This window comes from Chelonia mydas, chromosome 10, assembly GCF_015237465.2.
Source record: "Chelonia mydas isolate rCheMyd1 chromosome 10, rCheMyd1.pri.v2, whole genome shotgun sequence".
NCBI classification, from domain to species: domain Eukaryota; kingdom Metazoa; phylum Chordata; order Testudines; family Cheloniidae; genus Chelonia; species Chelonia mydas.
In genome coordinates, this window is record NC_051250.2 from 56,916,547 (window position 1) to 56,941,834 (window position 25,288).

The 25,288-nt window shown below is 38.6% G+C and overlaps 1 protein-coding gene across 2 annotated transcripts in view; it reads left to right on the forward strand.

Annotated features, from left to right (window-relative positions):
- Positions 1 to 25,288, forward strand: part of MYO1E (myosin IE) — a 146,596-nt gene that overhangs the window by 87,155 nt on the left and 34,153 nt on the right. For both annotated transcript variants that reach the window (XM_037910559.2, XM_037910560.2), the window contains exons 11-19: positions 853 to 933; positions 1,303 to 1,389; positions 3,052 to 3,138; positions 4,127 to 4,294; positions 7,013 to 7,098; positions 7,818 to 7,899; positions 10,297 to 10,403; positions 14,162 to 14,260; positions 18,722 to 18,866. In XM_037910559.2, the coding sequence (XP_037766487.1) occupies positions 853 to 933; positions 1,303 to 1,389; positions 3,052 to 3,138; positions 4,127 to 4,294; positions 7,013 to 7,098; positions 7,818 to 7,899; positions 10,297 to 10,403; positions 14,162 to 14,260; positions 18,722 to 18,866 (942 nt within the window). The remainder of the gene's footprint in view (positions 1 to 852; positions 934 to 1,302; positions 1,390 to 3,051; positions 3,139 to 4,126; positions 4,295 to 7,012; positions 7,099 to 7,817; positions 7,900 to 10,296; positions 10,404 to 14,161; positions 14,261 to 18,721; positions 18,867 to 25,288) is intronic.

Sequence of the window (25,288 nt, forward strand, 5' to 3'; positions counted from 1 at the left end):
TCCTCGCCCACCTGCCCTCCCCCCATCCCCAAAATACAGCTCATGCTTTCAGAGCCTTAATGTGACCTATAGTCTGGGGCACTCTCAGGAAGGAAGAACAGTCAGGTAATGAAACTCCCAGGGGGAGTGGTTACAGCCTCCCTTCATTGTCCCATTCTTGCTGCTTTCCAGATGCTATTCTACTCCCTCTCCCTTCCTGTCATGCAAGGTAGTCCCTTTTTAGGATGAGACTGTAGGCTGAAATGGGAAGGGAGAAACATCAGATATTGGACAAGATATTGGGCTAGTTGGAGCAAAGGTTTGTTCCAGGGTGGCATTGCTATTTTCTTATAACTGCCTCACCATGGCAGCTCCCACTGCCTATATAGCAGGTGTCACTGGTGTTTTGCTCTTTTAAGTTGCTGGCAAGGAAAAGCAGAAATTTAAAAAGTTTAATGGGAAGAATCAGGTTGCATATCAGCAGAACTCTAACTGTTGAGCTTTTATAAACGTTCCTTTTATTTCTTGTTTGCTTTTTTTATTTCTCTTTTTAAATGGTCCAGTAACTCTTTCTAATGAGAAACAGATTTACAGGTAATAGCTCTGAAGGCTCACTTGCTTGGATAATGTAATGTAATGTATATAATGTATACTGTAATGGATAATGTAATACTCATTTGCTAACTGACGATAGAGTTTACCTTTTTAAATAAAGTGAAATACACTTGCGGGGAGAAAAGGGGAGTTTCATTCTTCATTGCATATAAAGAGGTTATTTTTGTACAACCCAAATTTTTTCAGTTCAAAGTTGCTTAAGGGTTTAAACTAGTTTGTTTTGTATAAACATGTTTTTTCCTCTCTGTTTTGTATTAGTCCATTAATAAGGCTATGGAGAAGGACTATGAAGAGTATAACATTGGTGTCTTAGACATTTATGGCTTTGAAATATTCCAGGTAAGAGTGCAAAATTCAGGATCTGAATTGACATAATGGGGAGAGAAGGATTTTTTTTTTAAAACTCTGTTCAAAAGAAAGAAAGGAAAATGTCATCTTCCTGGGCATTCATATGAACTACAGTGCCCAGTGGTAATAAGTCATGTAATAAAAATGAAGTACTGAAAACAGCTTCAGAGAATCTCGGTCACTGACCTTTACACTGAGGTGGTGACAATACATGGAATAACTGTAAAATCAGCTTCCAGCCCATCATTGAAAATGTTCATTAAAACCTCTCCAAAAATTGCTTATTATAAACCAAATCAAAAGCTGTTGAGTGTAGAGCATGAGGCTAACATTGTTAATTTTTTTTCTGTTTCATTATAGAAAAATGGTTTTGAACAGTTCTGCATCAACTTTGTTAATGAAAAACTGCAGCAGATTTTTATTGAACTGACACTGAAGGCAGAACAGGTAACTACACATTGATAATCTCTGAGTTAAAAATTCACAGAGTTAGCTGTCACCCTTTTGTTTGGTGCTGGACTGAGGTTTCAGCCAGTGACAACAAAATTTGCCTTTTCGTAAAGCAAGGCCAAAAAAAATCATGGCAGTTAACTAACCTTGAAAATGTAAATAGCATCAGTTGCAGACACATTTGTCTTCCAATACAGTGATACAAAGGTGAGTCTCTTGCACCGTGTATTTATGCAGTCATATGACTTTCTGACCACACGCGCTGTGTGATCTGACTCACTGACAGAAGTGGAAAACTGCAGCTTGGTTCCATCCCTCCATTTTTGTGGAAAATGGCACTAAAAGTTAAATGCAAAAACAGTTTGTCTCACCCATTTGTCTCTATTTTTTAATGAAATAGAGAATTCAGTTAACTTGGCTGTACATTTATTTTTATGCTACCCATTTCCTCACTTCTCTGCCCTTTTAAAAGCATGTCCCTTTCTCTGCCCTGGAATGTCTTTGCCAAGTTTCTCCTTACATGAACATCAAATTCTACATTGGAAAACAATGATAACATGCAATATGCCCAGAGAGGTATGGTCTAGTAGTGCAAGTATAAACCTGGCACCCAAGGACTCCAGAATCAGCAGCTAAGTGTTCTTGGGCCAGTATTTTCAGAAGTGTACATACACAATCGCACTTCCACAAAAGTGCACACAAATGACTAGTTAAGTATCTAGCTGGACATTTATGTATGTAATTGATACAACTAGGGCTGGTCAAAAAATATTTTAATGACATTTTTCTATCAAAATTTTTTTGAATTTAACATGTTTTTGACCAGCTGTAGAGTTGGTTGCACTCACAGTCACAGGAACTGTGCCCAGAAAGAGGGAGCATAGCTGGTCCGCATTTTTGCATGTGCAGTTCTGAACATGCTGTTGTGGAGATCTGGTCCTTAGCCTCTCTGTCTCAGTTTCTCCATCTATAAATTAGCCTTGAGAATATTGACAATCACCTGCATCTCAGGTATAGTGAAACTTGTTTTGTTAGTGTTTGTAAAGCGGGTTGAAGATAAACGTGTTAATTGAAAATCCTGCTCTGATTAGTAACTGCTCGAGTCGGGGTGAGGAGAGTGAAGGACTCTGAGGCCTCTGAACAGCACAAGGTGCACTGGATGAAGGGGGAGGATTTTATCCTCTGCCATGTCAGTGTTGTGTAATACAGAGCTGGATTGTACCCCAGTATTATTTTTCACAAAGTAACTGTAATCTGAGATTGGGAGACATATCAGATCAGAACAAGGGAGAGGTATGTTGTAGCTGGTGTTTTGGTCACCAGTATTACCACTAAATTATTGAATTTATATTTAAAGGGCCAGATTCATCCCTGTGGTAACTCCGTTGACTCAAAGAGATGAATTTGCCTCAGAATTCCTGTATTCATTTAGGACACAGTTCCGTGAATCCTGTACACGATCCCATAGAAATTATCCAGCAGGAATTATTGTCAGTGCTTTTGGCAAGATCACCAAAAAGAAGCTCCCAATCACCGGTATAGGCAGGTCTTTTACAACCATTTGAATAGTATAGAATTTATGTGTGTGTGGACTATCCTAAATCCACTACTAAACTTACAATGTGAATGAATATTTGGGTCTTTCTTTCTGTCTCACAGGAAGAATATGTGCAAGAAGGAATTAGGTGGACACCCATAGATTATTTCAACAACAAAATAGTATGTGACCTCATTGAGAATAAAGTGGTAAGTTTTTGTCACAAATACAGATGCATGAAACTGAGACAGCAGTTTTCTCCAAACTAATAGTTAGGACTGCCTCGCTGTGAATAGTAGCCCAGGGTTGTGCAGCAAGTGGGACACCCGAATCCCATATGGGTAAGATGTATTAGAGATGGACCGAAATTAGAACCCCTATACTAGTGCTGGTCAAAAGAAAAAAAAAACTACCCCATTTTTCTGCTGGAAAATGGAGTTTAATCAAAATCTAAATTTTCCATGAACTCCACATCGCACTGAAGTGGCTCAGTCACAGGGAGACCACACTGAATCATGGGAAATGTAGCCCAGTTGGGGAAGTGGGCCCATAGGGGAGAATGGGACATGAGGGAGCGAAAACTACAACTGCCATGATGCACTGTCACAGCTCAGGCAAAAGCAGAGATTAACGTTTTGACATTTCCAGGTGGAATGTTTTCAGAACTTTTTTTCCCATGAAAACTTTTACTATTTACACTTTTCATCCTGATTTGGGATGAAAATAAACGTCAAAATATCAGAATTTCCCATGGAACAGAAATTCTGGTTTGTTTGAGCAGCTCTACTGTTTACCCCCACACAAAGTCCCAAACTTTGGTCTTGGTTCAGAGGAAATGGTGAACCGTATGCATAGCATTCCCAGTGTTGCCTCTCATTTATCTGAAATGTGGGTTAGCTTTTGGTGGTGGGGGAAGAAAATTGTGTATTTGTGACAGCTTTAAGCTAAAAGAAATAGATTTTCTGGGCACATTCACTTTTCTCCCTATCATTAGAGCTATCTAGTCAATCCTAGGACTTCCAGTTCTTCCTTATCTTTGCTTTCATGCTAATGGACAAATTAATCCCCAGTATAACTCCATTGGCTGTGGGGAAATTACACCTGGGATGAATTTGCTCTAGTGTTTTACTCTATCTACCTTGAAACCATATCACATGTTTCTTTTCTTTTCTTCCCCATTGACCTCTGCCCTGTCAGAATCCCCCAGGAATTATGAGCATTCTGGATGATGTGTGTGCCACAATGCATGCAGTGGGAGAGGGAGCTGACCAGACGCTGCTCCAGAAACTCCAGATGCAGATTGGGACTCATGAACATTTCAACAGCTGGAACCAGGGATTTATCATCCACCATTATGCAGGAAAGGTGCTACAAAAAAACAGCTTTTAGAAGGAAAAAACCCCAATTATTTTACATGCTGTCTAATTTCTTTTAAATAAAAGCACAGTAACCAAATAGAGGGGAAATAGTTTTAACCCTGGATTAAAACTAAATTATCAGTTGCACAACTATCAAATTTAGTGAGTCTGACCCTCTTCTGACTGCCATCAGTTTTTCACTGATATAACTCCATTGACTTCAAAGGAATTACTCTTGTTTTACACAGGTATAGGTGAGAGGAGTATCTGGCCCCATGTTCTCAAAGGACAGGTCTACACTTAAAATTTTTGCCAGTATTGTAATGTCCGTTAGGGTTGTGGACTTTTTAATGACATTTTTATATAGGCAAAAGCGCTAGTGCAGCTAGTGCTTTCACTAGTACTGTTTATTTCATTTGGGAAAAATCAAATTATGATGGCAAAGTACTCTTTTTCCAGTATAAAGTCCATCTACACTAGGAAGGTTTACTTTTATAGCTACACTGGCAGGCCTTTTCTAGTATAGGCTGGGTTAAATCTGGGGCTCAGCTGTGTTTCTTCTCTACAGAATGTGGGTTTTTTAAATTTTTTGTTTAATCTCACACTAGGGACAGCGGTCCTAGAGTCAGATTAGTAATTTGCATCTGTGATAAAATAGTTACAACAAAACCACTAGTTAAAGATGTTATCAATTTGTATACTTACAGATGTGCAGTGTCATTCAAGGTCAAAAAATTTTCTGCATGTCAGAGAGAGATTAGGTTAAAAAAATAAAATGAGATTAAGGACATACTTTAATTGAGAAGTCAAGGAAGAAGCCTGCCAAATTGTCATTTCTCCCTTAGGCCACCCTTACTCAGACTGAGTAGACCCTTTATACTGTAATAAATTCTGTTGAAATCTGTGGGACTGCTTGTGGAATAACATACTGCTTAACAAGAGAAGTAGTATCAGATTCTGGCCCTGATCTTGTACTGTGGCAGCATACTGCAGGGATTTCAGAAAGTGTGTTATTTTATATATCAAATGTGCACCCAACAGGAGTAAGTTACAAACAGATTTGCAGCCATAGCTCTGAATTTCCTTGATTTGTTGGTTAAATGTAGGTCCTTTGCATTAGTTTCATTTGATCAGTTATTAAAAATACAAAATAAAAATAACCAAGAAACTGATATAAGTATCAGTCAGTAGCATTTATGTGAACATTTTAAAAAAGGACCACAGAAAGTATTGGGTCAGTGCCTATTCTGTTTCCAAGAGAATGTCATTGGAAACCTTAGAATTCATTGAGAACTAGAATTAGAATTAGAATCATAACTGAATATGAAATATGGATATACAGGAAAAGGTGTTATAAAAAGTAACTAGTTGTATGTACATAGATACTTTTCACTTATGAATATCCTCCCTCATTGCAAAAGCAATCATGTCTAAGGACTAACTGTTTGTAAAACTAGAAGGTGTGAAGAAAAAGCAAAAAGTATTAAAATATTTCTTGGAAGAGAAGAAAAAGTTTGACATGTGACTGACAGTTTGTTGCCAGAATTTAGACCAATATGAATAAAAACAGCTGAATTATAAGCCTCTGAAAAGTGGTGTTTCCAATGGAAACCACAACGACCCTTAACAGTTAAATTAAAGTCATTTTCTAATAAATATAGTCCAGCTATTGATCATGACATACTGTGTATGACTGGCTAGAAGATCAGCAACCAACCATCAGCAGTAAGGCAATTGAAAAGAACACAACATACGTAACCTTCTGAGTGAAGCCATGGACTTCAATGAGATCAAGATTTCACCCAGTATTTTCTTATTGTAGTAGCATGTGGACAACAATGAGGTGCAGAATATTTCGTGTATTCTGGTTGGCATAGGTTATTACTGCAGGGGTTTCAGTATCAGTCTACCATACATATCTCTTGACATGACGCTAAGACTCGCAGAACTTTGACATGCAGAAACACTCATTTCCTATTTCTTTCTCGTACTGACAGCAACATCTGTTTCCATTATGGACTGCAGTGCTAAGATACCGTCAAGAGAGTCCTTTTTCTTCTTCTTTTTTTAAAAAGTGAAATAAAGGAACCTAGTCAACTTGAAATCTAGTCAGTTTAAAAAACAAACAAGTTAAAATTACTTTTGCATCTGTCCCCAAGTGTGTCTGCCAATTTTTGTGGTTTTTACAAATGACATTATCTGTGGCAGTGTGAGATACCTACTGAAACCAGAGAGGAAGTGAATTACACAGGAGAAACACGGAAACTGATGGCATACAAAGTGCTGTCAAATGATGGTGTCCCTCTTAAATTTGGAATCAATAGGTAGTTGTTCTGTTTATTATTTTTACTAAGTCCTGCTGTATTTCTCCTATTTGTTCATGATTTTTTTTTAACACTGCAGTACTTATTGATCTTATTGAATTACGGAAAACCTTGATTATGCAGAACTTTTGTTGTTGTTGTTGTTTTTCCCTATATGATGTTAAATTTATTCCCAGGCTGTTGCATCTCATTAACCAGCTGCATGATATTCTTTTTCATTATATTCTAAATATGTAACTGACATCAGCTAAGTCTTACATGACAAACTCATGAGGCAAATTATATTCAGGGATTTATTGGTTACCATGAATCAGATCAACAGAAAAATCATGGGGGTTTTAAAATATTGTTTAATTATCAGGGTCTCTACTAAACAACATTTGATTTCCACCTTGGCCCAGGTATCCTATGATATGGATGGATTCTGTGAGAGGAATCGGGATGTTCTTTTCATGGACTTGATTGAACTCATGCAGAGCAGTGAGCTGTACGTAGACAAAACTTGTTTAACACTTAACACTTTTGGTGACTAGAATGTTGGTTCAAGTAGATGCCGGTGGCCTGATTCTCCACTGCCTTGCACCAGGTGTAGCCATTTACACCTGCGCAAAGTGGGTATAAAACATGACCAAATCAAAATGGTAGCATTTTGTAGCCAGTTTACACAGATGTGAATGACTGTACACTGTGCAAGGTGCAGTGGGGGATCAGGCCAAAGGTAGACTAGATATGATCAGTGTACAGGCTAGATATGGTCAGAATCTAGCCCTGAATAAGGGCTTCAGGATCTCGTCCAGTGATTTATAAAGTGCTTTGAAATCAATAGAAGAAAGGTTCTTGGTTAAAGGTAAAAAGTAGCATTTTTAAATGTTGTATATTTTAATTAATAATGTTGATATATTAATTTTTAAAAAAATTAAGGCTATCCATATAATATTCCTTTGAATCTGGGATTTTGTGACCCTTCAGAAATTCACGTGTCAGCGAAAGGGATTGCTGAAAAAGCACTGTCTGCAGATAAAGCTGTTGGAAAATGTTGATCTTAGATTGATTTGGTATGGCTGCATTCGCAAATTACTGTAAATAATCATGCATAGTCTACTAAACCACCAGTTTCTACCATGTATCCCTTGATATACTACAGTGTGCACAATGCATGGTTGTTCTGTCCTCATACACCAACATGTCTTGCTAATTCTTTTCCAGACCTTTTATAAAGGCTCTATTTCCTGAAAACCTCCAAGCAGACAAGAAAGGCCGCCCAACCACTGCTGGCAGTAAAATTAAGGTATGTTCAGTTTATGCCTCTTGGATATAACTGGTGGAAAGGGCAGGGACAATTTTTCTTGGAGTTAGTATTTTTATACTTGAAAACTTTCCTTTTACAGTAACAGGATCAGCTCAGAGGGGTCTGATGCCCTAGCCTTGATAGAAAGACCCCCCACCCCCAAAAAAGTCAGTTTCCCATCTCATAGGTACCTATACAAACAGTTACTGAACATTTTTCTACTTGGTATGACATCTGTTTTAGCTGAATTGATGAGCTAGACCTTGTGACCTCTTCATATTTAATATTTGCACAGTGCTGGAAAATAAATTAGTTATATGAGTGGTAAATACTTTTATTATGGTTATTTAGTAAATTTATTAAGGGAGAACAAGCCCAGCTACACTGTATCCAAAATAAGAAATGTGCCTATACTTCAAAGATAACAGGCCAGATTCCTTAGCTGGTAAATTGGTACAACTCTATTGACATCAATGGAGGTACACCATTTTACACCAGCCAAGCATCAGGCCCAGAGTATTTTGTTTAAAGGTGAATATTGCATTTGGGAAATATATACAGGTTTTCGCATTGTAACCATTTCAGAATGAAAGTGAAAATTCAGTCAACTTCAGTATTTCATTAAATGTCAAAAAACAAAATGAAAATATCCCAGCAGATTCTGCACAACTAACAAGCAAGGGAGTAACTTCAAATTAGCAACATTCCTGGGCTTTGTGAATGAATAGGGAAGGAGTCCTGGAACTTCACATACACACTGTATACAAAATTACTTTACAACCAGGCCAACTTTGTAATTTTCCTCATAAACAAAATAGGAGTTCTGGACAGTGAAAAAGAGTGAAAAGCACTTTATTCATTAAATACTGTACGTACATACCCACACATGCTTATACATTGCATTTGGAAAATATATTTCCCCCCCCAGTTACATGTATATAATTTTCCTCCCCAAATACAATATATAGTATGTGTGGGTGGGTGTGTGTTTTTAATGAAAAAAGTGGTTTTCACTGTTTTTCATTGTCCAAAACTCCTATTTTGATTATGAAGAAAATTACAAATCTGGCTTTGTTGTAAAGTAATTTTGTTTCAGCCATCACATTATATTTTCACTTTATGTGAATTTTTTTGCCCAGCTTTAGTTTGAATTTCCAAAATGGCAATTGGTGGCAGTGATAGCAGCACTGGCATGCGCATAATGAATGAGCCCCTTCAAACAGCTGCTTGGTGTCCTACAATTAACTACAGATAACTTGTCCCTTTACAGCCCAGAAAGCCTGATCCAGTGCTCACTGTAATCAATAAAAGGCTCCTGTTGACTTCAGTGGACATCGAATCAGGCCTCACTGTTCAGATTTCTAGCATATTATTTGAAGATTGGCCTGAACCTATGCTCCCCAGATCCCAAAGTCCCAAAAATTTGGAAGAGTTTGGATCCTAATCCGAATTTAGCAATTTCTTGTTATTATTACTGCAAGAAGGCTATTAATAATTTGAATTCTCACTTACGTCAAATAGATCTTAGCACTTTTGTCTAGAAAGCAATGTTAGTCTAACGACACTGCCCCTTTTGTCATATTTCACCTTGACTGTTGAGATCAACTGAAAAAAGAAAAGGAGGACTTGTGGCACCTTAGAGACTAACAAATTTATTAGAGCATAAGCGTTCGTGAGCTACAGCTCACTTCATCGGATGCAACTGAAGCATTCACATAACAGCCCCCAGATTTAAATGTCAGGGGCTGGAGATAGGGTGATTTCATTTAAAAGCCATCAACTCTCAACTCACTCCCCACCCTCAGGGCATCCTACCATGGCAGTATATCTACTAAAGCGTTTTCTTAGGAGGTGGCTTGGCATGGGATTGAGTTTCACTGTAGTGGGAGTTGGTGGACTTTGTCAGTGGATGTAAAGTCAGTCTGGTTGTATTAATTTGTGCATTCAATGTGTACATGTGCCTAGAGATTACAATGGGTATATTTTACAAATCAAATCAATAAGATGGAAAAGTTCCCTTTTTTTGATGGAGCAAAGATGAATTATACAACACAAGAGCGAGAAATAGAAAGATAAAAGTCCAGTAATGTAAAAATAACTGATAGCTGCCTTGCTAATGACAGGTGGCCTTCAATTTGAGATTTTTAATGGAAACGCTTTGTGAATTGTGACTTTTTCCCCATGTATGTGACTATTTCCATGTAGCCCTTTTACAAGGTCAAATTGAGTCTCTCGCTAGACAACCACGCTTGTGGGGCTACTTGCTGACTCCTGCTGCATATTATCCAAAGATACTGTGGTGGTCAGTGGAGCAGTAGACAACTGACACTTTGAAGAAATGTCCTATATAACTTACCTGAATCAGCTCATATCTAAGTTTTGTTCCTCATTTCACAGAAACAAGCAAATGATCTTGTTGGTACCCTGATGAAATGTACACCTCACTACATCCGCTGCATCAAGCCCAATGAAACAAAGAAGCCTCGAGATTGGGAGGAGAGCAGGTATGAGTTAGCCAAGTATGGGGTGGGCAGAGCCAAAGTAACAGTCCAAACAAGGCTTCCTTTGAGCAGCAGAAACATTTGTAATCACACAGCATGCCAGCAAACAGAACTGGGTACTCTAGACACAGTACTTGACAGAATCCTTCAGACCTGGCATATAACCACTTACTCTACGGCCTCTCCTAAACTCTGAGGAAACACAGTGGTTTCGTTTGATTAGCATTAGTCATTAATGTGATTAATCTTAGTCTTTCCCTAGCTAGTTATGGGTAATCACAATTTACAGAATGTATTTGAGTAACTCCTGTAGTAATTAAGGGCTAAATTTTCAGAACAGTATAATAGGATTTACACAACTAAATCCTGGTACACACAAACAGAATGTAGCTTATAACTTTTGTTTGCTGCTTTGAAAAACATAGCTTCTACTAGGTAGTTAAAAACCTAGCAGTCTGAGCAGAAGTCACTCTAGGTCTACACTGTGATAAAAGGCCTGTGGCGCAGCCACAGCTGGCCCAGGTCAGTGGGCTCAGGCTGCAGGGCTATAAAATTGCAGTGTAGACATTTGGGCTTCAGGTGGAGCTCAGGCTCTGAGACCCCATTTTCCAAAGGTGTGTGTTGTTTTGCCATTGCTGAGTTAATTGGCAATGAAGTACAGGTAAATAGAATGCAACACACTGTGTGATACCAGCCCCAGAAGTAAATTGACATCATCTAGCCTTATAACTATGAGCACTTTTCCCCAGTTTTTAAAACGAATGATCTCTCATTCATTAAACTGGATTTTATATTTATATTCTATGCATAGTGGTAAAGCCTCAAACACCCAGAAATTCTTCATAGTTGTTAGTGATGTCCTCAAGGAAAGGCAGATCTGCTCATATGCATATCCCTAAGCAAAACTGTAGTCTGCAGTTTGTTTCTGTACTGAAGATTCATGGGACTGACCAAAGGGATTTTTTTGTTTTGCTGTTTTCCTTACATAGTATTGTTATCTTACTGCTGTGGGAAAGTTCAGTGACACTGGAAATAGAACATCTAAGTGGGTTGAAAGAGTCACAGTGATATTTTGCTGAACAATATTGGTTTAGCTTTTGAAAGGAATATTTTCCTGGGGTCATTTAGTCTCATGCACCACACCGATGAACACATATTTGAAAAATTGTTGTGGCTGCATATACGATCTGCTTACAATTAGCCTGTTAATGGACTTCAAAAATATTGTTGTCTTGCTAAAGAAAGAACTTTACCCAGGGAAGCCTGTGTTACTGTGTACTACACAAACCCATGTCGCTCCAGATTTGTACTTCATTTAAATAGTTTCAGAAACTGTAGCACTCTGCTTAAGATAGACCTTGTATCAAATCTAAGATTCAGCAGGATTAGTTGCTTATTCCAAAATTCGGGGTGTTTCTTGAAAATGTGTTTTTCTTTCGATTCTGGTGCAGCTGCTTGGCCTGAAATTTTTCTGTATTAGCAGAATTCCTAGACCTTGACTCTGCTTGAGGTTGATGCCTAAGGGGAGATTTTTAAGAGTGTCTTTTTCCCAGGAAAAAAAAAGGACAAAAAAGAAATGTTTAAGAAATGTAGTGTTGCTGGACACTGGTACTGGAAGAGTAGTAAGAAAAAGGGAGTTGTATTGTTGTTCCACTGCATTATTCCAGATGTGAACAGGAGGGAAAGCTATAAACAGGAAAATATATTTTTGAACATCATCTCTCTACTGTTACTACACCAGAAGCCTTGGAATGGGTACAAAATCTACTTTGGTTCCTTGAACACTAACACTGAAATATGCAGCACTTTTTATTGTGAGTTTGAAGTCCAAAAAGCAACTTACATTGCTTAAGGAAACTATTTTTATAAACTTTTATTAAAAATAAAAAATAACTGGTGGGTTTTGTCATTGACAACATGGGATTTAAAAAATGAGAAATTATCCCCCTTTATAGTGTGAGTCATAGAACAGGAATGTCTCGATTTAAAAAAATCAATGGGCAAAAAAAACATCCTGTACTTTAGAGGCTTGGAATGAAGCTAAACTTAGAAAATAACTCCAATGAAGCAACAATTGAGAGCAATGCTTAATTTGTGCGGGGCTTGCCAGGGCTGAGCCCCGGCACCTCTAGTCTTGGCAGTTCATAGCCCCGGCACCTTTTAGGTTTGTTTCGTCAGTTATGAATGTAAAAAAATTGCTTGAGTCCTGGCACCTTTTTCGCTACAAATTAAGCACTGATTGAGAGGTACCAGAATTTGAAATAGGTCTTTGTAAAGAATGGAAAGATGGTAAGCAAAAGATTTAGAAAAATTATATACATAATTTAAAGAAGCATTTTTTTAATGCGGTGATTTGTTAAATTCACTTAAAAAATTTAAAAGTCCTGTTGTTTCTTATTGCAAGCTATTGAGATTTGGACCTTAAAAAAAATAATCAGTCATTTTAATACACACCCCCTCCAGCTCTCCGATGTGAATTATAAACATTCAGGAAATTAGGGAAATGCAGAGCAGTAAAGCAGGACTCCTACAACAGCAACAAAAGTTCACTGAACTTATTCAGTGACTTATTGTCCCTTATTCTGAGTTAATGTCTAAGCTTTAAAAAGTGGTCTAGCAGTATATACTTTTGTTTTTAAATTTAGAAAAATGTAAAATATGCTCCCAAGCTCCAGAAAGGGAGAATGAAGTCCCAAAGAGAAGCCCTTTCTTTTACATTCTTTTTTCCCCTTTGAGATTTAAGATGAAATCCTCAGCTCCTGTGCAGAACTGAAGTAAAAGGGCTTTTCACAGAGGAACTATAGAGCTGTCAGAGAAATGGAGTCTTCCCCTTCAGCCCATAGACAAGATACAGAACACCTCCACAGCCTGCCTACAGCTGTTAGTTCAGCCTCTGGGACTGGTGCCAACCTACAAGGCTTGTGGCCATTAGAACTATGCAGTGTGTGGACTGCTGAGCATGCTCCAGCCACTCTTCCAGCCTGACACAAATCTTCCCTCTGTAATATGGCAGAGATAGGAGCCATGGTACCTAGGGACACACTGCTCAGCCTCTGCTTTCCAGCCCCTGGTACTCCAGAAGTGTGCTATTTTGGACCTTTGACCATCGAACTTGGCTCTTCTTGCACAGTATTGAGTCTGAATAGCCAAATATAAGATACTATGTTTAATTTTGAGCTATGTAAAGTGCAGGTGAAAATTAAAAATTTACGATAAAAGAAAACAGGTTAGTCTCCCAACGTCCAGTGTCATCTCAGTATTTGGGGCATTTGTGTAGGTCAGCATTTACTTGGCTTTTTTTATGGCCAAGTATTAGAGCCATGAACTGTGGACTAATCAAGTCCTGAATTATTCATTAGACCTTTAAACAAAAGGGAAAAAAGAATATCAAAGTAAAATTGGAAAGTTAAAGTTTTGGTTAAGGGACCTCTAAACAAATGAGAAAAGGCTTAATCGAGTGCTCATCTTTCCCTAAACTGGGAAAAACTGTAATGAGATAAACTTACAAGGCAAAAGAACAGAACAGCTACAATAACTCCATCCCAGTCTTGATGGGATCCACATTTTCATGCCACCATGTAGTGACGTACAGTTTGACTATTATTCCCTCTATACTTTGTGTGAGTGAGCGCGCGCACACACACACACATGTGGTTCAGAACTAGAGACTTTAAACAGAATATATAATTGTAAGGATACATACATTTATAAAAAGGCTGAAAAGAAAGGGATTATAAATCTCACTGTGTTTTTCCCCACAGGGTAAAGCATCAAGTGGAATACCTAGGGCTGAAAGAAAATATTCGAGTAAGGAGAGCAGGCTATGCGTACAGACGGGTATTCAAAAAGTTTTTGCAGAGGTACAGTATTACAGGCATTGCAGTATTGCTGTACAGTGGTTTGCTACATGGGTGGGGAAAAGAGGAGGAAAGAAAAGCCACAAGCCCTGAAAAAGTTTCTAGTTTCTCCCATTAGCTTTAACTGTGCAGTATTCAGTTTATATAGAGATTTAAAGGAACAAAGGCTTTTAAAGCCAACTTTTTGCCATTGAGAAGTATCATGTTCTTCTCTCAACTTACCTAAAGTATCAATTCCTACTGCTCTGCTATGGATCTCTCAGAGGTAAGAGTTAAAGTCTATGGCAATAGAGAACTAGAAAAGTGTTCAGTAGCATATGCTCCAGGCTATGAAACCCACACTCCCTTTGAATGCCTTATTGTGGGGCTAGCTCTGTATTTGTACATTAACATCTATCTCTTTGCTGAGACTCTCTTAAATTAAAGTAATTTCAATCAAATAATAATATATACTCCAGCCTTTGGTGAAATAATTGACACACAGCCACCCAGGATCAAATTGAGACATCTTATGATAGATCAGCAAGCTGGTACTTTTTTTATTTTTTTTTAAACTTTTAAACTTTAAATCTTGTATTTGAGAATCTAAGCTTTAATTCTAAAATAATATTGTTGCAAAGGCTGAGATAAGCAGATCACCCAACATTTCCTACAGAGCGAAACAGAATCACTCAAGATAGCGGATAGATCTAAAATAATGAGCATGGACATCTTGTTTTCATCCGTCATCATGAGAGCCTCAGCCAAGAAGAACTGTTCAGTCTCAGTACCATACTGTGGTGCAAAACCAGATTTGCTGGGATCAAGAAAATCCAAGGAACGATGCACCAAGAAACAAAACGTTGCTTCCTTTTTGGAAGCAACATTCTTAGTGACAGTGCCGCCGGCATGAAGCAGAGTCCTGCCCAGAAACCTCATGATTTTTAGCATGTGTCTCCTCTTTTTTGAAAACAATGGGTAAAATTAATTGGTGATGTACCTCCAGAGTATTTTCAGGGATTAATTTAGCCCCTTTTCTGGGATAATTCATTGTGGAACAATCCTTCACATGATTTAATCTGCTTCCAGTCTTCTAGTAAAACATAAATGTACTTCATATTGTGTTAGCCCACCTCAGAATGTTATGCTGAAGAAATACAACTTGGAGAATGAAGCACTTTCTGCTTGCTAGATAGAATAAGCAACCAATAGTGCATGTTAAATCTAGTGTCCGCTAGATAATAGCTGAACATTGACTATGTATTGGGCCCATGCAGATTCAAAAACTCTCTGAATGAAAGCTCTGCCCAGTGAAAGCCTAACGGCACTTAGGGAAGAAGGTGAATAGATTTCTACTCTTACAGGCAGAGATCCACAGGCAGTCTTAGTCCATGAAATCTCCCTGCAGTAGGATTTAGCTCTTTGCTTCAGTGCAGTTTGGTAAAGTTTAACTTCTTGTTGTGAGTAAAAATCTTCCTGCACCCTTTCCATTCACAGTTACCTAACATCCAGAACAAGCTCTGTTCTGACACCATGAGTCAGTGTGAGTAAAAGTGGGCTGAGGCATGGGATGGACAGGAAATGCATGTTTGTGCAGTTGTTTTCATTGGGAGCTCCTTGGCAGCTCTATGTAAGTGGAGATTTCTGGGCTGAATGGACTTTTATGTCTGAAATTTTCATTTGCATGTGAAAAGCCAAAGTCACTGAAAAGGCCTGTGTGTTTTAAAGCATAACCAATCCAAGAGCTAAGCCCCATACTCCCATATTTAGACATATGACCTAACTGCTTATTGTGCATTTATAATGGATTCTTTTTTTGGCAGTCATGATTTGGCATTTTTTCAAAGGCATTTTAAACCCAGGCTCAGCACTTGTGCCTGAATCACACTTCCACCTCATATTGCATGAGCTCGAAAAGCCCAGATAGAGGGACATTAATACTACTGATTGAAATGGACACCATCATAGAATACACAGAGATGTGTTTGAGGAGAGTGCTGTGCCACATGGCAATGCACAATATAATACCACCATACATTATTACATATTATAGAATAATGTGGCTGACCGGAAACACAGACACCTCACAGCATTCAGTGTGTGAAGTGATCGTGGTGGATATAACTGGGAGGAAAAAAAGAGTTTCAAAGTTTTTTTTATATAGCTTTGAAGATTACTATTTATATTAAAAATATTTTATTCGCTGATTTCCACCCCTACCACTCCCCCCCAAAATGGCTAGAATTTGTGATATAAAACATGTGTAAGACAGATTCAGAGGGAATATGCAAGATAGTGTAACTTAGTTTTTCTTACACTGACTTAGTCTCCCTTATATTAAGATTCCTTACACTGACTTAAACCCACTGTACTGATGAATTTACATGCTGAACAGCCAGAAGAAACTGGAAATTAAGCAGGGTAGGAACCTCTTTAACTTACAGCTCCTTCTTCTTACTCCTCCACATAAATTACACTAATGTTAGATATCCTGCTGCATCAGGATGGGTTTACCTATGTCTAAGAGTTTTAGAGGGACCTAGTATTGTCCAACTTACACCATCTTGCATATTACTTCAGCATTTGACCCTTAAACATTTATAAATAGAGCTGGTCCAGTTAGTCATTACAGATGTAGTTCCTTTTGTTGTTCACAAATTCTCCCAGTTTTCTTCTAGTACGTGCTGTTTGTGAGTTTTTTCTTAAGTTTGGGCAAGTAATTTGCATACTTTGGGTTGTTCACAGTCTGTTGCCTGTCACTGTTATTTGTGATGTGTGGTTTGTCATTTACGTCGCATGGCATCTGATCCATGTCTGGGAAATGTTTTAGACAGAAGAACAATGAAAAATGAGCTTTTCTAATAAATAACCATTTATGCAGTTTCAGGGTCTGGACACATTGTCACTAACACCCAGAAGCTGCCTCAAGGAACTCAGGAATCTTAGTGAACCAGACTCAACACTTTATCACTGATTTTCCCCCCTCACTATTCAAATAGTTCCACTAATAAACATGTATTTACACTGTACCCCAGCATGCCTGGCAGGCCTCAGGAAAACAAAGTTGTGATAAGGTTGTCCAAAATGGAGATGAATATAAGATTGATTTTGAGGGGCAATTGTCTGCTGCTCTGTTTCCAGTCTAGTTCACAAAGCAGCCCAAAAGTGCTTCAAAAGTTACTTATCCACAGGTATGCTGAGACATATAAAGCCTAGCCCAGTGGTTCTCAAACTTTTTTACTAGTGACCCTTTTCACATAGCAAGCCCTTGAGTGTGACCCCCCTTATAAATTAAAAACACTTTTTTATATATTTAACACCATTATAAATGCTGGAGGCAAAGCAGGGTTGGGGTGGAGATTGACAGCTCGCGACCCCCCCCCCCATGTAATAATCTGGCAACCCCTTGAGGGATCCTGACCCCCAGTTTGAGAACCCCTGACTTAGCCCATCGGTGGGCAGTAAAACAAGAAAGCATTATGACTCTGTCCCAGTCAGTTCCAAACCCCATGTTTCTATCTAGTTAACCCTTAGAAAACTGGGTAGTTCCCATGTTGTTGTAACCTGGGGGTTAGGTAATTTCCAAGGTTTAAGGAGGATGCTATGGGTCTTCATGCCATGGAGAAGAGAGGCCAGCAGTGAATCCCACCCTGTCCTGCCTCTTTCCTTCCATGAACCACCACTTCTCCTGTGGCTGGTTCTCTCAGGCAGAAGCTGCCTGTCTCTATTACTGGGTTCCATGTTCTCCCTCACTCTACAAAACAGCAGGGTGGTACTGAGATACTCATCCAAGACACACCATTCCCCACCTGCCACATGCCTAGTCTGTTCCCTATTACAGCACTTCCCTCCGACCTCATATTCTTGTTGTGGCCAGTTACAAAGCACCCCAATCTTAAGCAGGTGGCCATCATCACAGTCCCTCCCCACCCTCCTGTAGGAGAGGCCACGCCAGGGGCCTCCTGGTACAGAGCAGGCCAGCTGCTGACAATAGCTGGGCTGGGAGAGTGAGGCTGGCTACTAGCTTAGAAATTAGAGGTGCTTCACAAATAGCCATAACAAGGATTAGAAGAGGGGAATGGAGAAGGGTTGGAATGGGAAACAGGCCATGTGTTTGGGGTGGAATCAGTGAGGTGCCAAGGATGAGTTACTGATTACTTCAGTATAAATACTGCTGATGAACCTATTTATCCAAGGGTTAAGGAAGCAAAGCTTGACGTATGTGTTTTAGTCACCTACTATTGGTTTAGGGAGACTGGAAAAGTTGGGACCAAGGACATTCATACTGGACAGCACCATTTTGGTTAAAGTGAAAACCCATAAATTTGTGTGTCCTTCCACATCCCTTTCATAAGCACTGTGACAACACAGAACAGAGGGGCTAACCCTAGGGACAGTACTGGTTGAGAGCCAGGGGCATTCTTCTCCTGCTGTGTGTGTGATGCCAAGTCTTAATATTTTTCTTCTCTCTTACTGCTGTCTCAGATATGCCATTCTGACCAAAGCAACCTGGCCTTCCTGGAAAGGAGATGAGAAAAAGGGGGTTCTCCACCTGCTCCACTCAGTCAATATGGACCCTGATCAATACCAGCTTGGGAAAACTAAGATCTTCATCAAAGCTCCAGAGTCTGTGAGTATGACTCATCCTGAGCCTTTGCGCATGGCACAATTTGGTTGGCGTATGTACCGTTCTGCCTTCTCCAGTTGTGCAAGAGGCCTGTGTGGGCAGGACATGAGAGGACTGGAATAATATCATTCTAGCCAGGCTTGACAGGTCATACTCAGGTCTGCTCTGAGGATAGAGGCAAGATTTACAGGTGCTTTTATAATGCGTGCAATATGTAATAAGGCTGCTGCATGACTACTTGTAACACAGCGAGCATGAGAAAGTCGTCCTAAGGAAGGCAAGGTAGGATGCAAGGATACTTTGGAAAGGAGGCTCCATTACACAGCACATGAGGGTTACATGGGACATGGTTTGCACTTAGTTGGTTATATGATAAATTGTAATATGCAGGGGAGTCAAGCTATGAAACCATATGTGTAACCATTAGAACAAGAAATAAAGCAAGTATTATTTGATCAGTCACAAATTTAAATAACGAGGGGTAGAGTCAGCGCAGAGAAAATGCCCAAAATATTATGGAGAAATTGTTTTGTATTTACTAGACCAGCATCAAATGTTCTGGCATGACTGAGATTTGAGAGATGACACCATATAAGCATTAGGGAGCTGGACTATTTATCCCAATACTCGCGGAACTCTTGTTGAAAAAAAATCAAGTTCAACAACTTTTGTTGAAAAAAAAATTCTTCTTTTTACATTTATTATTCAAAAAAGATCCTTCTTAGTGGGAAAACATATCCCATTCAGCATCATGTAGTCCTTTTCAGTCTTGAGACAATCAGACTTTTGGAACACAGTCACATTAATTAGGGATGGAAAAAGACCTATTAGCTCACGTAGAGCCTGATCCAACACCCATTGAAGTCAACAAAAGTCTTTCTCTATGGACTTCAGTGGACAATATTTCAGGGCCTGAGTCAGTGGAGGACTGTTCCCATTCCAGTACATTTTTTCTGATGGTGTTTCCATGATTTCCCTTGAAAGAATATTACACAGCCTATTATATCATGAAGGCTGATTGGAAAAATGTATGTCAAAACTTGTTTTCTACTGAGAATTGGATTTTTAACTTAATTAAAATATTCACAGGAAGTATTTGCTTTCCTCACATTTTCAGTTTTTTTCATTGGAAAAACTAAACCTGACTTTTTGGGGATTTTGGCAGGTTTTGGCTGAGAACCAAAAAAAATTTCTGTTTTGACAAAAAGTTGAAATTTTCCACGGAGGGAGGGAGATGCACATTTTCCAGCCAGCTCCTAGATGGCATATCTTCCCAGAAAAAAGTACTCACCCACTGGCATTATGGTATTGTCTTATTAAATTATCCAAACTATTAAAAGGGTCACATTAATTTTGAGAGAAGTGAAGCTTTAGATGACTCATGTAGGCTTATATTTTGTCTCTCTCAAAATAAAAGGAGGCATGTGATTGTTACGGGGGAAAACATTCGATTTGCTATGAAGGAGTGTGAAAGGAACTAACCATGTAATGAATACATTTTATTAAAGAATTTCTCTTGTATTTTTGTTTCACAACTTATCTTACAGTGACCAGCACTTTTTTTATCTTAATGTTTTTATTAGATGAGGGAGAGTGTGACTTTGATGGCCTTAAATTACAGCTGTTGGGCTGCTTTGCTTTGCTATACTGCAATTAGTATGACTGTTAGCAAAAAAAATAAAAATGGTATGTGCTGACAGGATGCAACATCAGTAATGTTGCTATAACCTGAAGTGCACTGATTAAGGGTGTGACCATGCCCCCATTGAAGTTGATTGAAGTTTTGCTTTTGACCTAAGTAGAAGTCCTAGAGCCTGTGTGCTGAAATCCTATCTAGTGCTTGCATCATTGTGAAGGGACTTCTATAAGCTTTCTGTAGATGGAGAGTTGCCAGCTAACAGTGAAGTAAGGTTTTATGAATGGCAGACAGGAGGCCATTTCCATTACACACCTGAATAAATAACTGTCTTCACGTACAAGGGAAAGTGAGACCCAGAGAAAATGTTTTTTATTAGATTATGGTTTTTATGTTTAATATCAATTTGTACGACCCCCCCATATTTATAGCATTTCTACATTTTTGCAAGATTTGAGGAGCTAAACTGAGCAAAGGGTTTTTAAAAGTCTGAGTCTGCTGCTTGATGTCATGGTTTTTACTGTTTTTCAGGGATCTATTATTGGCTGCTTGAAACAAACTGCTCATGGCAGTTTAACAAACAACAGCAACAGACAGTAAGCACCAGTCTGGACAATATTTTTGTGATTTAATCATGCTATAGTTAGCTGGGTGGTCGTGCTGATAATAAAACCAGCACTAACAAAGAAGGAGAAATTTTCTCCTATAAAAAAGGCAGCCTTCTAACAACGAAATTTACAGTGCCATACATTGATGCAGTGAAATACGTTATATTCCATGGCAAGTATGCAAATTGCTTTTCTGAACAATTCTAGTAAGCCAAGTCTGTACATTTGGCTGGATTAAAACAAGTACTCTTTCAGCCTCTCATGACTATTATCCAGAATCTCATTCACTAATTAAAAAAAAAAAAAAAAAATTCTGAGCCTATGATGGGTGTTTCCTCAGAGCGCCACTGAGAAAAAGGAACCATCCCAAGAATTTCGGTTTATGTCCATTTCACTCATATGCTTACATTTATTCTTCTGGGTCCTGGATTAGCCAACCTAGAATACGCCATAAAAATCCAATTTTGTGGGTGACTGGTGCATGGTTATTTCTGGGTTTTGCACTTGCATAAGAGATAGGATAACCAGATATCAAGTGTGAAAAATCGGGATGGGGTTGGGCAGGAGGTAAAAGGGTCCTCTATAAGACAAAGTCCCTAATATCAGGATAGTCCGAATAATATCGGGACATCTGATCATTCTAAGAAGGGGACAAACATTTCTGACAGGATAGCGCCCAGGTACCAACTACATCTTCTGTAATTATTTTTTGTGACGTCACCTCTTGTGTTACGTTATACCATGAATGGTTCACGACATCACACTAATATTTAAGGCTGTAATTTAGGAGGCTACATTAGATTACCCACACATCATACAAGGAGAGAGGGGAAAAAAGGAGAGAAACTATAGTTCCTCACAGTATGTATCAAAATGTAAAAGTCACGGTCAGCTTTTATGTCCTATTTCATTTATAGCTATATACATAGAGTTGAGGAGGGTATTTTTTATGTTTATGGGTGTGATCCAATACAGAATAATCAATTGCAGGGGCTGTCTGTTCTTTATTAAAAACTATCAGATTAATGCATTTTAGTGTGAGTTCAGTGTTTGAGTGAGGATTTTTTATTTCACACACAGTTTTGAGGCACTAAATAGTTAAGACGCACAGAAGTAAAACACGTTTCTAAAAGGAGTGTGGTAGCATTTCCATATTTTTTTTGTATTGAAGCGCCCCATTAACTTACCTCATTTCTACATATACATTGAAAATTTTTATTTTCTGCCCACATCATTTTAGTACCCACAAAACAAACATTGACTGCACTCTCTAAAAAGGATTTAGTGTTTGTATTTTTAAAGCACAGCACTCCCTGTATTACATGTCAGAAGTTTGGGGGAAGAGATAGCATTTTAATATTTTAAATATGCTTCTTTAGCATTTCACTAACAACCACTGAGGTTGTCACCACCACAGGAACCTCTTGACATTATTCTGGTGTGTCCATAATGGTCCCAAATGCAAAATCTCTGTCAGGCTTGAGTCTAATCCACAGTACATGATCAGACAATTGTATTATATCTTGGCAAGTGGGCCATTGTCTGAATTTCTGCATGGAGTCAAACCTAGGACTTGCTCTGTGTCAGCAGCAATGTTAGTAAGTCAAATATTGATTCTGACAATGAAAACATTAAACATGCACTGCTGACATCAGTTATTTCTGTTTTTTTAATCAGATATGAAACTTGTTAGATTGGCCAGACCTAATTTTAACCATAAGATGAGCTGCAAAGCTTGTTACAAATAAATGTGAAGAGCAGAAGCAGCCATTATGATCTTCTAAATTTGACCTGCTGCATAACACCGGCCAGAGAATTTCATCCAGTAATTCCTGCATCAAGCGGTGTTTGAACTAGAGTATATCTTTGAGGAAGAGATCAGGATTGTGTGTTTTCTTTGCAACACAACTGATATCACAAGCACCTGCCCTGTTTTTTTCAGATATTATGCTTTAGAGGGAAACCAAACTGAAAATCATGCTTCAGTGTGAAACTTTTGAGCTACAGTTTTTACACATAGCCCTTCAAGTGATTACATTTGTGCATTTGGCAACATTTTGTGTAGAGTCAGTTTTACTGTTTTCTTGTTGCTCAGTTCCACTTCCTGCCCATGGCAACATCACTCCAATGCACTATTCAACACCCAGAACGCCCCTGCAGTTCTGAGGAGTTTAGAGACTGGGAGGACTTCTCTCAGTGCTGCTGCTGCTGAAGAAGCTGGCAGACAGGCAGCCATGTGTACAGAGGAGTGGCAGTGATGCTTTTAGACCTGCCTATTGTCTCTTGCAGAAAAGCCCCTGATAACAGAGGCAAGTGATTTGAAAACCCCTCCTAAAATATAATTAATCTTCCCAATTATTTGACTGGTATAATTTTAAAACTTGCTCCATTCTCAGTGGATTCTCCTTTAAGACCAACTTCCCATCCTAGGTTTTGTGTAAAAGCTTTATATTTACCATATGATTTCACTTCAGTAGTCTAGTTACTTTGCTGAACATGCAGAAAAGATCTGTTTGCTTTAAAACCCACATTGGATTACATTGGATAGGCATGACATTATTTTTCTTTTGGTAGCGTCCATGGTTTCAAACCCCACGACTTTGAAAGACATATACACAAGCCAGCTAATCTTTTAAAATAATATCTTTTATGGAATTAAAACAGCCAACATACACTGGGAATTGGCAGCTTTTTGCCCCCTCTTAGGTTATATTTTAAACATTTTTTATGAAATTTCCTAATTCATAGGAAAAGAGGAAATTTAGAGTCTTTGGTTTTCTATCTCAGAAAACAAGTGTCATGAGAATTCCAGCGGCCTTTTCTAAGAAACACCCTGCAAAAATATAAAAACCAAGAGCCCCTGGCTGGCATAACTGATTTTAAAATGAAAAGAGAATAACCTAGTTTTAGAGGCTTCCCTTTTCATATGGAGTAAGGAGCAGAATTCATCACCTTGCTGGATTAATTTGTGTAAATCTCATGGAATTTTAGAAGCAGTCAGGCCTGTGTCTACACTATAACTTTTAATTGGTTTAGTGCCCACTTAGTGCCACGATTGGCTGTAAGGCATGGTTTTGTCCACGCATAGCACTGTCACGTTGGACCATTTTCCTATTATTTTTTGAAGATCTCTATTCGCAGTTCCATGTGTTGTGAAGTTTTATGGTCTGTTTGTATTCTTGGCATAACACATTGACATGCCTGTCTCTTAACCAAAATCCAGCAACCACATGAAGTATTCTGTGACCGTGGAAAACAATAGACATATCTTCATGAAGGACCTTTCCCTGATTTCTACAGGATCTTCATGACCCACTTGTGGATATACTGGGATTTTGCATATTTGCAGGGGAGAAACATACATACTGTTTGGCAACAGCCCCCAAAATATTTGTCAATGGACAATTTCAGTAGGAAATAGTTACGGTTGAAAATGTCAGCATCATTAAGGTCTACCTAATGCCTCAAAAATATGTTATCATTTCCATAGATAATAACTCAGAAGTCTAGAAATGAACATTTTAGCATGCAGACACTATGCTCATGCCATATATTCCTCCCCATCCAACTTTATCTTTGACTCTATGATTAGTATATATACACACACAGTTAAGAATTCCTAGGATATTATAAAATCCTATTTCCTTATCAAGGGTCTAACTTCCAATGTGCTATAACTAACATATATAGTACCCTGATACGTATTTAAAAAAAAAACTAAAAAGCAGTGCAGTTGTTAGTGAACACTAGAGGCATACCGACCACGTAGATAGGTCAGCATACGCTTATCTGAACTTAAGACACCATTCCATAAATCCAAGGTTTTGCTTTCTATTCCTAAGAGCAACTTAACTCCTTAAACACATCCTATGAACTGAAAGCTAATGGAGCTCTGACGTGGTAAATGGGGAATTTAACTAAAATGGGAAATCTTTAGTTATAATTATATAAGTGGCATATAATTTCTTATGTATGGATTGCAAAGAAAATAGTGTTTCAGAACACAACAACGGGGCAACCTCAAGCATTTCTGGGTATCGCATCCAGGGAAATTTCCCAGAAATCCCCTAAAACCTTGCCAAGGATCAGTATATCATGCACAGATTCACTGATCCCGATCCAAGCCATGTCTGCCAGGGAACCTGCCAGGGAACCCCGAGTAACTTGGACCCACAGAACCA